This window comes from Phaenicophaeus curvirostris, unplaced genomic scaffold, assembly GCF_032191515.1.
Source record: "Phaenicophaeus curvirostris isolate KB17595 unplaced genomic scaffold, BPBGC_Pcur_1.0 scaffold_455, whole genome shotgun sequence".
Taxonomy (NCBI): domain Eukaryota; kingdom Metazoa; phylum Chordata; class Aves; order Cuculiformes; family Cuculidae; genus Phaenicophaeus; species Phaenicophaeus curvirostris.
In genome coordinates this window covers 33,664-47,344 of record NW_027207036.1, presented here as the reverse complement: position 1 = coordinate 47,344, position 13,681 = coordinate 33,664, and the positions used below count along the sequence as shown (strand labels likewise).

The 13,681-nt window shown below is 61.6% G+C and overlaps 2 protein-coding genes across 4 annotated transcripts; both read left to right on the top strand.

Moving 5' to 3' along the window:
• Positions 1-59: 59 nt before the first annotated feature.
• CUNH2orf42 (chromosome unknown C2orf42 homolog) lies at positions 60-8,385 on the top strand. Its single transcript, XM_069883002.1, has 9 exons — positions 60-105; positions 1,490-2,330; positions 3,366-3,476; positions 3,754-3,858; positions 5,318-5,422; positions 6,063-6,170; positions 7,019-7,119; positions 7,208-7,370; positions 8,057-8,385. The coding sequence occupies exons 2-9, from the start codon at positions 1,502-1,504 to the stop codon at positions 8,275-8,277; spliced, it is 1,743 nt and encodes a 580-aa protein (XP_069739103.1). The 5' UTR covers positions 60-105; positions 1,490-1,501; the 3' UTR covers positions 8,278-8,385.
• A 1,268-nt stretch (positions 8,386-9,653) lies between these two features.
• MRPS24 (mitochondrial ribosomal protein S24) lies at positions 9,654-13,548 on the top strand. 3 transcript variants are annotated; one of them, XR_011339679.1, is made up of 5 exons: positions 9,654-9,702; positions 10,560-10,628; positions 10,720-10,831; positions 12,780-13,332; positions 13,456-13,548. XR_011339679.1 is itself a non-coding variant. In XM_069883010.1 (5 exons), exons 1-4 carry the CDS (start codon positions 9,670-9,672, stop codon positions 13,061-13,063), a joined length of 498 nt encoding a protein of 165 aa, XP_069739111.1. In that variant the 5' UTR covers positions 9,654-9,669; the 3' UTR covers positions 13,064-13,084; positions 13,169-13,548. The 3 variants fall into 3 exon arrangements, 2 of the variants coding, with proteins under 2 accessions (XP_069739111.1, XP_069739110.1); XM_069883010.1 differs by having other exon boundaries at positions 12,780-13,084; positions 13,169-13,548; XM_069883009.1 differs by having other exon boundaries at positions 12,780-13,548.
• Positions 13,549-13,681: the final 133 nt, after the last annotated feature.

The following is a 13,681-nucleotide window of genomic DNA, read 5'->3' as shown; positions in this document are numbered from 1 at the left end:
ACTCCCATGATCCCCCGCGCCGCACCACATGGTATCCGTGAGCCAATGGGAACGCGGTGGGGGGCCGAGGCCTGGCGGGAGCGGGGGGCGCGCGCCGCGGGCCAGGTAAAAGGGCGGGAGGGAAGAAAGGCGGGGAGAGGGAGCGGCGCGCCGGCGCCTAGACAGGAAGTGACGTCATCGCGACGTCATCGCCGGGCGCGAGCGGGGCGAGGTGGGGGTGTTGAGGCCGCGGGGCGGGGCGGGGGGGTGAAAGGCCTCGGTCCTGAGGCGAAAAAGGGGGTGAGGGAGGCCCTGAGACCCGTTCCTGAGGGGATAGGGGACGAGGGCAGGCCCCGGGGCCCAGTCCGGATTGAACCAGGGCCGAGGGAAGTCCCTGTAGGTGCTGAGGCCGCAGCTCGAATCCTGGGCTCAGTATCGGGCCCCTCACTCCAAGAGGGACATTGAGGGGCTGAAGCGCGTCTGGGGCTGGAGAACAGGGCGTGTGGGAGCGGCTGAGGGCCCTGGGTCTGGAGAAGAGAAGGCTGAGGGGAGACCTCATTGCTCTCTAGCTCCTGGAAAGGAGGTTGTGGTGGGGTGGGTGCTCTGCTCCCAAGTAAGAAGTGATAAGATGAGAGGAAATGGCTTCAAGTTGTGCCAGGGAGTGTTTTCATTGGATATTAGGAAAAATGTCTTCATGGAAAGGGCTGTCAAGCCCTGGCAGAGGCTGCCCAGGGCAGTGGTGGAGTCCCCGTCCCTGGAGGGACTGAAGAGCCGTGTAGATGTGGCACTTGGGGACATGGTTGTAGGTGGCAGTGTGAGATTTACAGTTGGACCCAACGATCTGAAAGCTGGTTTCCCCACCCAGACGATTCTGTGTTTCAGACAGGGTGATGGGGCCAGTTGCTCCACCCGCAGTTGCTCACCGGGACTCACCCTCTTCCTCCTCAGTCACCAACCTGGCTCAAAAACCTGATGTGGGCAGCTAGGAGGGGGAATCGCCCCATTTCTGTGCCCTTCTCTTCATTTGTTGGCGCTTCAGGCACTTTGGTGTCGCTTACAGCAGCTGCACTGGGCTCAGCGGGCGCACGGGGCTCCGTGTCCCCTCTTTGTTTGCCTTCCATGACCTTTAATTGCTTTTACCTGGGAGGGGAAGCGCGCAGACACCAAAAACTCCCTTTTTAGCCACATTTTCCTCCTGCACAGCCGAGACGGGGAAAGAGCAGAGAGGCTGCTCCAAGGTGGAGGTGTTGGGGTCCGGTGCTCCATAACGAGAGCCGCACTGCCTCAACGCGGCCTGTCCCACCCGCTTGTCCTTTCCTTTGCAAGGAAAGAGCAAAGCAGCCAGTGCGGCAGGGGTTGTGGTGGCCGGCAGGGACCCCAACTGCTTCCCTCACTTGCTGTTTGTCCCCTCCACCTCTGCTGGTGGAGCCACCACCTCCTGCAGAGAGACCTGCGGGTGTCACCAACGCAGGCTGCGCTCGACTCGCCTCCTCCATCTCTACCTTTCCAGGTTTCCCCGAGGATGGAGCCGGCGTCGGTGAGGACTAAAGTCCCCTCCTTCCTGTCTGACCTGGGGAAAGCCACGCTCCGGGGCATCCGGAAATGTCCTCGCTGCGGCACTTACAACGGCACCCGAGGCTTGAGCTGCAAGAACAAGACGTGCGGGACTGTTTTCCGCTACGGCACGCGCAAGCAGCCCAGCGTCGACGCCGTCAAGCTCATCACTGGCTCTGACTTACAGGTTTATTCGGTGCGGCAGAGGGACCGGGGACCCGATTCCCGCTGCTTTGTGGAGCTGGGGGTCTCGGAGACAGCCATCCAGACGGTGGACGGGACTATAATCACGCAGCTCAGCTCGGGCCGCTGCTACGTTCCGTCGTGTTTGAAAGCAGCCACGCAAGGTGTGGTGGAAAACCAGTGCCAGCACGTCAAACTGGCCCTGAACTGCCAAACCGAGGCCACCCCGCTCACCCTGAAAAGCTCGGTGCTCAACTCCATGCAGGCTCCTCCTGAAACCAAACAAACCATATGGCAGCTGGCGACGGAGCCCACGGGGCCGCTGGTGCAGCGCGTCACCAAGAACGTCCTGGTGGTGAAGTGCAAAGCGAGCCAGAAGCACAGTCTGGGCTACCTGCACGCCTCCTTCGCGCACAAGGTGAGCGCCAGGACGCTGGCGGAGCACAGGTTCTCCTGCTCCTGCCAAGCGCTGAAGGCAGACAAGGGGGGCCCGGCCGAGGAGGAGACGGCGCCGCCGCCGCGCTGCATCCACTTCTTCGCCTGCATCTGCGCCTTTGCCAGCGACGAGAGCCTGGCGCAGGAGTTCGCCGACTTCCTCACCTACGACTCCAGCGGTAGGTGGGGGAGAGAGGGTGTCAGCGGGTGTCAGGGAGCCGCGTTGGGCTGATGGCACCTCTCCCAGGCTTTATCTCCTGCTCCTTCCCTCTGCAAGCAGAGATGCAGAGGCCGGGGAAGAGCAGCAAAGCTGGGGAAGGGGCTGGAGGACAAGGGTTGCGAGGAGCGGCTGAGAGAGCTGGGGGTGTTTAGCCTGGAGAAGAGGAGGCTGAGGGGAGACCTCATTGCTCTCTCCAACTCCCTGAAAGGAGGTTGTGGAGAGGAGGGAGCTGGGCTCTTCTCCCAAGGGACAGGGGACAGGACGAGAGGGAATGGCCTCAAGCTCCACCAGGGGAGGGTCAGGATGAACATTAGGAAAAAAATTTTCACAGAAAGTGTCACTGGTCCCTGTCCGAGGCTGCCCAGGGAGGGGGTTGAGTCCCCTTCCCTGGAGGGGTTTAAGGGCCGGGTGGACGAGGTGCTGAGGGACACGGGTTAGTGATTGATGGGAATGGTTGGACTCGATCCGGTGGGTCTGTTCCAACCTGGTGATTCTATAATCTCCGCAGGGAGTGGTTCCTCTACTGTTCCTTTGTGTGGGAGCAGAACGAGGGGCTCCCTGTGCTCCTCTGGGAGGTTGGGGGGGCCAATCCTGCTGTGCTGCAGGGGCATTGGGGGTAAGTTGGGTTCCTCCTCTGGGCTGGGAGCTGAGTGTCCTCTCCCGTTTGGTCCAGAACAGCCCAGCTCACCATGACCCCCCGGCAGCAGCAGCTGCTGGTGTTAAGTCCACCCACGACAGGTGCCCCTGGATAATCCCACACAGTTTTAGGCACCCAAAGGTGAAAAACTGCCCCAAGGAGAGTGATCTGAGTGCTATGAATTAATTAAACCACTTGTCACCTTGGTATTGTCCCCAGGAAATGTCTCTGCGGGGACTGGGGGGCTTCTTGGAGGGCATTTGCAGCACGCCAGGAGGTCTCGGAGGAACAAGAGACCCCAGAGTACTGCTGCACGCAGCTGGGATGCTTTTAAAGACAGCGTCTCGTTTCTCTTAGGTCTGAAAGGTCTCGCCGTCCCGCAGTTGGTCAGTGGCCCCGAATCCACGGGGCAGCCCAGGGAGGCGGCTACTGCCAAGCCCAAGAAGAGGAAAAAAGACGTAACGCCTGGTGAGTGCTGAGGCTCGGTGGGATGAGACGGGCCTGGTCTGCAGCCAAAAGTTGTTCCCCAGCTGGCACGAGCTCGCGATCGACAGCCCTGCCGTGATCTCTTCGACCTGCGCTACCTCTGGTGCCAGTGGGAGCTGCCAGAGAGGCTCTGGGTGCATGCACGCTCCTATGCCAAGTCTGAGCGAGGCTTTTAGTGGTTTGAAGGTAGCCGGAGCTGCGTGACAGCTTGGAGAGCGGCGATTTGTGGCTCTATATGCTCTCTGCGTTGATTCCGCAGGGGTGCAGGTGCCCGGCCCTCTCCTGGCCCAGGACCCAGCTCACAGCAGCCCCTGCAGGACCAGCCTCAAGAAGCCGGCCGTCGCCTCCTCGCTGAAAAGACAAGGTGAGCCTCAGCCACGCGGCTTGGGTGCCTGCAGCTCGTTGATTCATGTGCTGTAACCCCTGTGGAGGGCAGAGCCGAGCCCCCTCTGTCTATCTTTTGCTCTAGGAGGTGAAAATTGGGTGTTGCTGGTAGCCGAGTGCAGCTCGGGGTGCTGGTGTAGCTCCAGTAAGCGTGGTAGATAGAGTAGGACCATGCTGGTGTCCTCCCAGGGTGGATTTATTGGCACACCAAGCATAAAGAAGCTGCCTTGTGGTGGGGCCAGTGCTGCTGTGAGCGGGCAGACGTTATTTAATATCTTCTCGTGCCATTCCATGAACTCCTGGATAGGCAAATCGGGTCAGGCGAGGTTGTGAGGTGGTCTCCGTGTCTTTCTTGCCACTGCTGGTGTTTGTGGCATCTCTGGATGTCCAGAGCTGCTGGTGGGACTTGTCGTAGCCAGAGTAGCTGTGGTTCCTTGTGGGAGATTCTTGCTCGGAATCACGATCTGGAATCTGGCTGAGCGTGAGAAAGAAATGAGACCTCAGGTAACGCCAAGGAGGTTGTCCTGGACACGTAGAATCATGGAATGGTTGGGTTGGAAGGGACCTTAAAGCCCATCCGGTCCTGCTGTGAGCAGAGACGCCTCGCACTGGATCCAGTTGCTCCAGGCCCCATCCAACCTGGCCCTGAACCCCTCCAGGGATGGGGCAGCCACCCCTGCTCTGGGCAGCCTGGGCCAGGGCCTCCCCACCTTCATCATGAAGAATTTCTTCCTAACATCTAATCTAAATCCTCTCCCTTCGGCTTTGTGTGTGTTTACATCTGTTTACACCTGACATTCAGAGAGAAGGATTAGGCCGATACCATAAAATCCTGTTTACCCAGCAACTCAGAGCCCTTAGAGAAAGCCATTCTCCTTGCTGGTTATGCTCTGGTAGGAGACTTTTTTTCCTCTCAGCTTTTGTTTCAGCCTGGGAAGGGGTACAGATGTCTTTATTTTTCCCTCCTTTCCCCGTGAGACAGCGCACAGACCCTGTCCCTTGGCCTGCGGGGGCTCCCTTTGCTCCTGCAGAAGGCCAGGATCGCGGGTGCTCAGTGGGGAAGGGGAGGACCTGATGGGTGCTGCTCCCAGGGATGGATCAGGATTGGGAAGGCAGCTCCTTGGGGAGACGGTGCGATTCCAACACGGTGCCGAGGCTGCAGCTCTTGCTGAGAGCAGCCAAGGGGTTACAGATGGCCCCTGCCCTGCATTCCCACGCCCTGGGAGCAAAGAGCCCGAAGCAGCGGTGCTTAATCCATGGAGCTGATGGAAACACAGCTCTGTTTGTTGTCCTGCTGCCTTTCTGTGATCTATTTAATCCCAGTCTGTGCTGCTGAGGAAACTCGTGCACTAAAATTGCGAATTGAGGAGCTGGTGGCAGAGGAGCTGTGCCTGTGGCTTGGTGGATGGATTCAGCTTGTCCTTCCTTTTCTCTCGCAGGCTGCAACCAGCTGCTGGACGAGTCGCAGGTGACCCTCTCCTTCCAGGACTGGCTGGCCAGCGTCACCGAGCGCATCCACCAGACCATGCATTACCAGTTTGAGGGTAAGGATTTGGGAAGCTCCTGAGGTTCAAGGAGGCCACGTGCAAGGTCCTGCGCCTGGGGCTGAGCAGACTGCGGTTTCGATACAGGATGGGGGATGATGTGGTCAAGAGCAGCCTTGAGGAGAAGGACCTGGGGTGCTCGTGGATGAGAAGCTTGACACGAGCAGGGACTCACAGCCCAGAAATCCAAACGGTATCCTGGGCTGCATCCAAAACAGTGAGACCAGCAGGAGAAGGAGGGGATTCTGTCCTTCCTCTCCGCTCTTGTGAGACCCCAGCCGCAGCTCTGGCTCGAGTTCTGGAATCCCCAACGTAAAAAGGATACGGAAATGTTGGAATGAGTCTAGAGGAGGCCACGGAGATGATCCGAGGGCTGGAGCACCTCCTGTAAGAGGAGGGAGTGGGGTTGTTTAGCCTGGAGAAGAGAAGGTTCCGAGGAGACCTTAGAGCAGCTTCCAGTGCTGCAAGGGGCTCCAGGAAAGCTGGGGGAGGGCTCTTGATCAGGGTGTGCAGGGACAGGACGAGGGGAAATGGTTTTGAGCTGCAAGAGGGGAGATTGAGATGAGATCTTGGGGAGAAATATTCTGCTGTGAGGGTGGCTGCCCCTTCCCCAGCTTTGTTGCTTTTCACGCCCACCCAGGCAAACCGGAGCCGCTGGTGTTCCACATCCCTCAGGCGTTCTTCGACGCGCTGCAGCAGAGGATTTCCAGTGGGAGCAGCAAGAAGAGGCTGCCCAACTCCACTACCGGTAAGGTATCAACACGCCAGCTCGTGGTGAAGCTCTTTGGGTGCTCGTTAAAGCCGAGCCCGAGTCATAGTATCATAGAATCACCGGGTTGGAAGAGACCCACCGGATCCTCGAGTCCAACCATTCCTATCAAACACTAAACCACATCCCTCAGCACAAGCTTGGGCTGCGGGAACAAACCCAGCCCCGCTAGGCTCAGGGCTGGGACTTTATCCTCTGTCCCCCAAGCAGCGCTGCCTCAGAGCCGAGGGGACATTCACAGCCCTCAGTGCCGTCCAGTGTCTTTCCTCCCTGCTTTGCACACTCTTAGACTAGCAGGGAGCGTGAAGTCAGATTTAAACCCGCACTCTGGGCCCTGTGCAAAGTTAAATGTGTTGTGTCAGGGCTGCAGGAGCGTGGGGTGCTCCTGCGGGACCCCCAGCACCCCCATTTGTGCCCTTCCTGCTCTTGGCTGGACATGAGCCCAAGCAGGTGGGGCTGGGGAAATGTGTGCGCGATGCCTGGAGCTGAGGGAGCGTGAGTGAAGCATCTGGAGCTGAGGGAACGTGTGTGCGATGCCTGGAGCTGAGGGAACGAGTGAAGCATCTGGAGCTGAGGGAACGTGTGTGCGATGTCTGAGAGAGGCACCTCAGCTCGCTCTAGCTCAGCACCAGTTCAAATCCACCTCCTGTGCAGCTCGGGCTGAACAGAGCCCTGGAGCAGAGTCCCCAACATGGACAAAGCCAGGAGATGAGGCCGAGAGCCGCCAGCTGGAGCAAGAACTGAGGACAGAGGAAAAGGGGGGGAGGCAGAACCACCCCGCGGTGACCCCCAGCCTCTCTCTCTCTCAATCTCTTTCCCTCCCGCAGCTTTTGTCCGCAAGGACGCCCTTCCCCTGGGCACCTTCTCCAAGTACACGTGGCACATCACCAACGTCCTGCAGGTCAAGCAGATCTTTGATACGCCGGAGGTAAGGGAGGGGGGGAGGCAGCCCCAGGGCCCCCCGTTGCCCCCTTTCCCCCAGCCCCTCACCGTGGTGCCCCCCTTCTTGCCGCCAGCTGCCGCTGGAGATCACACGCAGCTTCATCCAGAACCGGGACGGCAGTTACGAGCTCTTCAGGTGCCCCAAGGTGGAGGTGGAGAGCATCGCCGAGGCGTACGGGCACCCCGAGAAGCAACCGGCCATCCGGCCCCTCGAGCTCAAGACCTTCCTCAAAGTGGGTGAGTGTTTCCTGGGGGAGAGGGGGACAGTGTGTCAAGTGCCCCCCTAGTCCCTTCCCGCGCTCCTCCAGTCCCTTCCCACGCCCTCCAGTCCCTTCTGGAAGGGATGGGGAGCAGTGGAAGGGATTAGGGGGTTGCTGGGAGGGATTGAGGAGATGCTGGAAGTGGTGGGGAGTACTGGGAGAGGGGATATGGGGTACTGGTAGGGATGGGGAGACACTGGGAAGGATGGAGGTGACTGGAAAGGACTGGGGGAGCGCTGGAAGGGACTGGGGAGCACTAGAAGGGATTGGAGGGCATTGGAAGGGATGGGATTAGGGTCGTTGGGAGGGATTGAGGGGATGCTGGAAGTGGTGGGGAGTACTGGGAGAGGGGATTAGGGGTACTGGTAGGGATGGGGAGACACTGGAAAGGATGGAGGTGACTGGAAGGGACTGGGGGAGCACTGGAAGGGACTGGGGAGCAGTAGAAGGGGTTGGAGGGCATTGGAAGGGATGGGATGTGGGTGCACTGGAAGGGCTTGCGGGGACACTGGAAGGGATGGGGAGCACTGGAAGGGGTTAGGGGTGCTGGGAGGGATTGAGGGGGCGCTGGAAGGAATGGGGAGCACTGGGAGGGGATTGGGGATCACTGGGAGGAACTTGGGGAGCACTGGGCTCACCGCTGCCATCTCCCCCCCCACCCAGGCAACACGTCCCCCACGCAGAAGGAGCCGACGCCGTTCATCATCGAGTGGATCCCCAACATCCTGCCGCGCTCCCGCATCGGCGAGCTGCGCCTCAAGTTCCAGTACGGCCACCACGGCGCCCGCCAGCCCGGCACTGGGCCCAGTCCCGAGCCCCGGCCCCCCCCGACCCCCCAGCTGCCCCTGGAGCTGCCCCCCCTCGCCGCCATCACCTTCCCCTGACCCCCCGAGACTCGCTGCGGGGGGCACACGGCCCTGGCACCGCGGCTGCACCCTGAAAAAAAATAAAAGCCTCGCTTTGGGGGGTGCCCACGGCCTCCCTGCTTCGCACCAGAGTGGGGGGCTGCACCCCGGGAAGCCCCTTGGGGCAGGGGAGCCCCCGCCGTGGGAGGCACCTGGGGTTAGCCAGGGGGAAAGGGGAAACGGGGGGGGCATCTGGGGGGGATCCCTGAGGGAGGGGCTGAGGGGCATCTGGGGGAACCCTGGAGGGCATATCGGGGGGGTGGGAGCCATGGAAGGGGGAGCCCAGGGGGATTGGGGGGGCACCTGAGGGTGCATCTAGGGGGGTTGGGGTTGTTTAGGGGGGCTGGAGGGTCACTTGGGGGGGTCTGAGAGGCATCTGGGGGAACCCTGGAGAGCATTTTGGGGGGTGGGAGCCATGGAGGGGGAACCCTGAGGGATTTGGGGGGCACCTGAGGGTGCATCCAGGGGGGTTGGGGGTGTTTAGGGGGGCTGGGGGGGCACCTGGGGGCCACCTGAGGGTCTGAAAGGCATCTAGGGGGTGGGAGCCATGCAGGGGGGGAACCCTGGGGGATTGGGGGGGCACCTGAGGGTGCATCTAGGGGGGTTGGGGGTGTTTAGGGGGGCTGGAGGGGCATCTGGGGGGCTGGGGGGCATTTTGAGGGGTGGGAGCCACAGAGGAGGGGAACCCTGGGGGATTGGGGGGGCCCGTGGGGGTGCATCCAGGGGGATTGGGGGTGTTTAGGGGGGCTGGAGGGTCACGGGGGGCTGGGGGGGGCACCTGGAGGCCACCTGAGGGTCTGAAGGGCATCTAGGGGGTGGGAGCCATGGAGGGGGGAACCCTGGAGGATTGGGGGGGCACCTGAGGGTGCATCCAGGGGGATTGGGGGTGTTTAGGGGGGCTGGGGGGGCACCCCAGATGTTTGGGGGCAGCAGGCAGGGGCTGGGGGGCACCCGTGTCTCCGTGTCCATCGTCGTGGTCTCTGCCCCCCACCCAAATCTCATTCTCGGGGCTAACCTTAACGTCCCCAGTTACCCCCAGTTTATTCCATTATTCCCAGTATCTCCCCAGTTCTCCCAGTACCCCCAATAACTCACATATTCCCCCTAGTGCTCCCAGTAACTCCCTATTATCCCCTCAGTGCTCCCAGTACCCCCCGTTACCTTCCAGTGCTCCCAGTAACTCCCCATTATCCCCTCAGTGCTCCCAGTACCCTCAATAACCCCCAGTTCTTCCAGCACCCGGAATAAATCCGTGTCCCCAGTGGCCCCCCCAGTACCCCCAGTTCCCCCAGTGCTCCCAGTAACCCCCAGTGCCCCCGCACCTCCCTCTCCCGCCGCCAGGGGGCGCCCCCCGCCCCGCCCCCTGACAAGATGGCGGCGACCGCGGCCGCGCGGGCCCTGAGAGTGCGGGGGGAACTGGGAACGGGGGGGAACTGGGGGTGAAGGGAACTGGGAACGGGGGGGAACTGGGAACGGGGGGGAACTGGAGACACTGGGAATGGGGAGAATTGGGGATGGGGGAAGTGGGAATGAGGGCACGAGGGACACTGGGAACGGGGAGAACTGGGAATGAGGAAAATTGGGGAGGGGGAGCTGGGAAGGGGGCAGTGGGGATGGGAGAACTGGGAATGAGGACCCTAGAGATGGGAGAACTGGGAATGGGAGAACTGGGAATTGGGAAGCTGGGAATGGGGAGAATTGGGGGTGTGAGAACTGGGAATGGGAGCACTGGGGATGGGAGAACTGGGAATTGAAAAGCTGGGAATGGGGGCAGTGGGGATGGGTGAACTGGGAATGGGAGAATTGGGAATGGGGAGAATTGGGGGTGGGATAACTGGGAATGAGGGCCCTAGGGATGGGAGAACTGGGAATTGGGAAGCTGGGAATGGGGAGAATTGGGGGTGTGAGAACTGGGAATGGGGGCACTGGGGATGGGAGAACTGGGAATTGGGAAGCTGGGAATGGGGGCACTGGGGATGGGAGAACTGGGAATGGGGAGAATTGGGGGTGGGAAAACTGGGAATGGGGGCGCTGGGGATGGGAAAACTGGGAATGGGAGAACTGGGAATGAGGGCCCTAGGGATGGGGGAGCTGAGAATGGGGAGGATTGGGGATAGAAGAGCTGGGAATGGGGGCAGCGGGTATGGGGTTAACTGGGGCCACTGGGCTACGGAGCTGGGGGGCAGTGGGGACCCGGGGGGGCAGTGGGGACCCGGGGGGGGGCCGCTGTGCCCTGTCCCTCAGCCCCGTCCCCTCCCCAGGCCGTGCCCTGCGTGCCCCTCGTCCCCGCTGCCACCCGCGCCCTCCACACCACCCCTGCCCGCCTCAAGGTAAGCTGGGGGTGCCCCCCCACCCCGTTTCCTCCCTCCCCCCACCCCGTTCCCTGCGGGGCCCCCCCCTGCGACGGCTCCGTCCCCACAGGTGCGGGCGGCGCGGGTGCGAGGGGGCAGGGGGGACAAGGCGGTGACCTACGAGACGGCGCATCCGCCCCACTACATCGCCCACCGCAAGGGCTGGTTGTCCCTGCACACGGGTGAGCGGCCGCGGGGACAGGGACCCTGCGGGAACGGGGAGGGGGACTGGGAATGGAGAACTGGGGAGGGGGGAGAACTGGGGAGGGGGGAGAACTGGGAATAAGCACACTGGGGATGGGGGCACTGGGAATAGGGAGAATTGGGAATGAAGGCTCTAGGGATGGGAGAACTGGAAACTGGGGCACTGGGGATGGGGGAACTGGGGAGGAGCGAACTGGGGATGGGGAACTGGGGAGGGGGGGCACTGGGGAACTGGGGATGGGGCACTGGGAATGGGGGGCACTGGGAATGGGGGGCACTGGGAATGGGGGGCACTGGAAACTGGGGCACTGGGGATGGGGAGAACTGGGGATGGGGGCGCTGGGGAGGGGGGAGAACTGGGGAGGGGGGAGAACTGGGGAGGGGGGAGAACTGGGAATGAAGGGTCTGGGGATGGGAGAACTGGGAACTGGGGCACTGGGGATGGGAGAACTGGGGATGGGGAGAACTGGGAACGGGGGGCACTGGGAACGGGGGGCACTGGGAACGGGGGGCACTGGGGATGAGGACAACTGGGAATAGGAGAACTGGGAATGAACGCACTGGGGGTGGGAAAACTGGGAATGGGGGAACTGGGGGGGGGGAACTGGGGGGGGGATGGGAGAACTGGGAATAGGGAGAATTGGGGATGGGGAGAACTGGTGATGGAGGGCACTGGGGATGAGGATAACTGGGGATGGGGGCACTGGGAATGGGGAGAACTGGGAATGGGGGCACTGGGGGTGGAAAAACTGGGAATGGGAGAACTGGGAATGAACGCACTGGGGGTGGGAGAACAGGGAATGGGAGAATGAATGGGGGCAGTGGGGATGGGAGAACTGGGAATGGGAGCTCTGGGAATGGAGGCACTGGGAACGGGAGAACTGGGAATAGGGAGAATCGGGGATGGGAGAACTGGGAATGAGCACACTGGGGCTGGGAGATGTCCGTATCGTGGGGACACGGACATGTGGGGCAGCCGTGGGCATCACGGGGACAGGGACGTGTGGGGTGTAATGGGGAAGCGCCCTGGGGCACGGTGGGGACAGGGCCACGTGGGGCACGAGGGCGGCATGGGGACAGGGATGGGACACGCAAGGACAGGGAGACTGGGGGCAGGAGGACACAGCGGGGACAGGGGTCATAGAACCAGCAGGTTGGAAGGGACCCACCGGATCATCGAGTCCAACCATCCCCATCAATCACTAACCCATGTCCCTCAGCACCTTAAACCCTCATGGCCCTTAAACCCCTCCAGGGAAGGGGACTCAACCCCCTCCCTGGGCAGCCTCTGCCAGGGACCAATGACCCTTTCCATGAAATATTTTTCCTGCTGTCCAGCCTGACCCTCCCCTGGTGGAGCTTGAGGCCATTCCCTCTCGTCCTGTCCCCTGTCCCTTGGGAGAAGAGCCCAGCTCCCTCCTCTCCACAATCTCCTCTCAGGGAGTTGCAGAGAGCAATGAGGTCTCCCCTCAGCCTCCTCTTCTCCAGGCTGAACACCCCCAGCTCTCTCAGACGCTCCTCGCAATCCTTGTTCTCCAGCCCCTTCCCCAGCTTCGTTGCTCTTCTCTGGACTCGCTCCAGAGCCTCAACATCCTTCTTGTGGGGAGGGGCCAGAACTGACCCCAGGATTTGAGGAGCGGTCTCCCCAGGGCCGAGTCCAGAGGGAGAAGAACCTCCCTGGCCCTGCTGGCCACGCCGGGTCTGATCCAAGCCAAGATGCCCTTGGCCTTCTTGGCCCCCTGGGCCCCTGCTGGCTCCTGTTCAACCAACACCCCCAGGTCCTTCTCCTCCAGGCAGACTTCTCCTAGTGTGGATGAAGCCCCCAGGGACACGGGCTCCGTGGGGAGGGGCAGCCTGGCATGGGGCTGGGACTCACGGCCGCGGTGGTGGCCGCGATGCCGACTCTGCCCCTCTGGGTGCCCGCAGGGAACCTGGACGGCGAGGCGGGCGCGGCCGAGCGAGCGGTGGAGGACGCCTTCCTGCGCCGCTTCCTGGCGGGGACGTTCCCGGGCGCGCTGGCTGACGCCGTGGTGCTGAAGCGCCGAGCCAACCTGGTGGTGGTTTGCGCCCTCCTGGCACGGGTGCTGCCGCCCGCCAAGCTCTACTTCTTGGTGGGCTACACCGAGACCCTGCTCAGCCACTTCTACAAGTGCCCCGTGCGCCTCGAGCTCCAGACCGTGCCCGCCAAGGTGGTCTACAAATACCTGTAGATCCAGACGGTGCTCACCGACGTCGACTACAAGAACCTGGAGCTCCAGATGATGCCCACCAAGGTGATTTAGAAGAACCTAGAGCTCCAAATGGTGCCCGCCAAGGTGGTCTACAAGAACCTAGAGCTTCAGACTGCTCACCGAGGTGATTTAGAAGAACCTAGAGCTCCAGATGATGCTCACCAAGGTGATTTACAAGAACCTGGAGCTCCAGATGGTGCCCACCAAGGTGGTCTACAAGAACCTAGAGCTTCAGACTGCTCACTGAGGTGATTTAAAAGAACCTGGAGCTCCAGGTGATGCTCACCAAGCTGATTTACAAGAACCTAGACCAGCTGATGCCCATCAAGGTGATTTACAAGAACCTGGAGCTCCAGCTGATGCCCATCAAGGTGATTTACAAGAACCTGGAGCTCCAGACCGTGCCCACCAGGGTGGTCTACAAGAACCCGTAGCACTCCTGGACAATAAAGTGGGGTGAGCAACCCTCGTCTGTGGTTCTGAGGAGGGGACAGTGCGGTGGGGCTCTGGTGGCCCCATGTCCCATCTTCACAGCCTCCACATGTCCCCGTGTGCCTCCTCTGGTGATGTCCCTCTGCCCCACATCACGTCCCATGA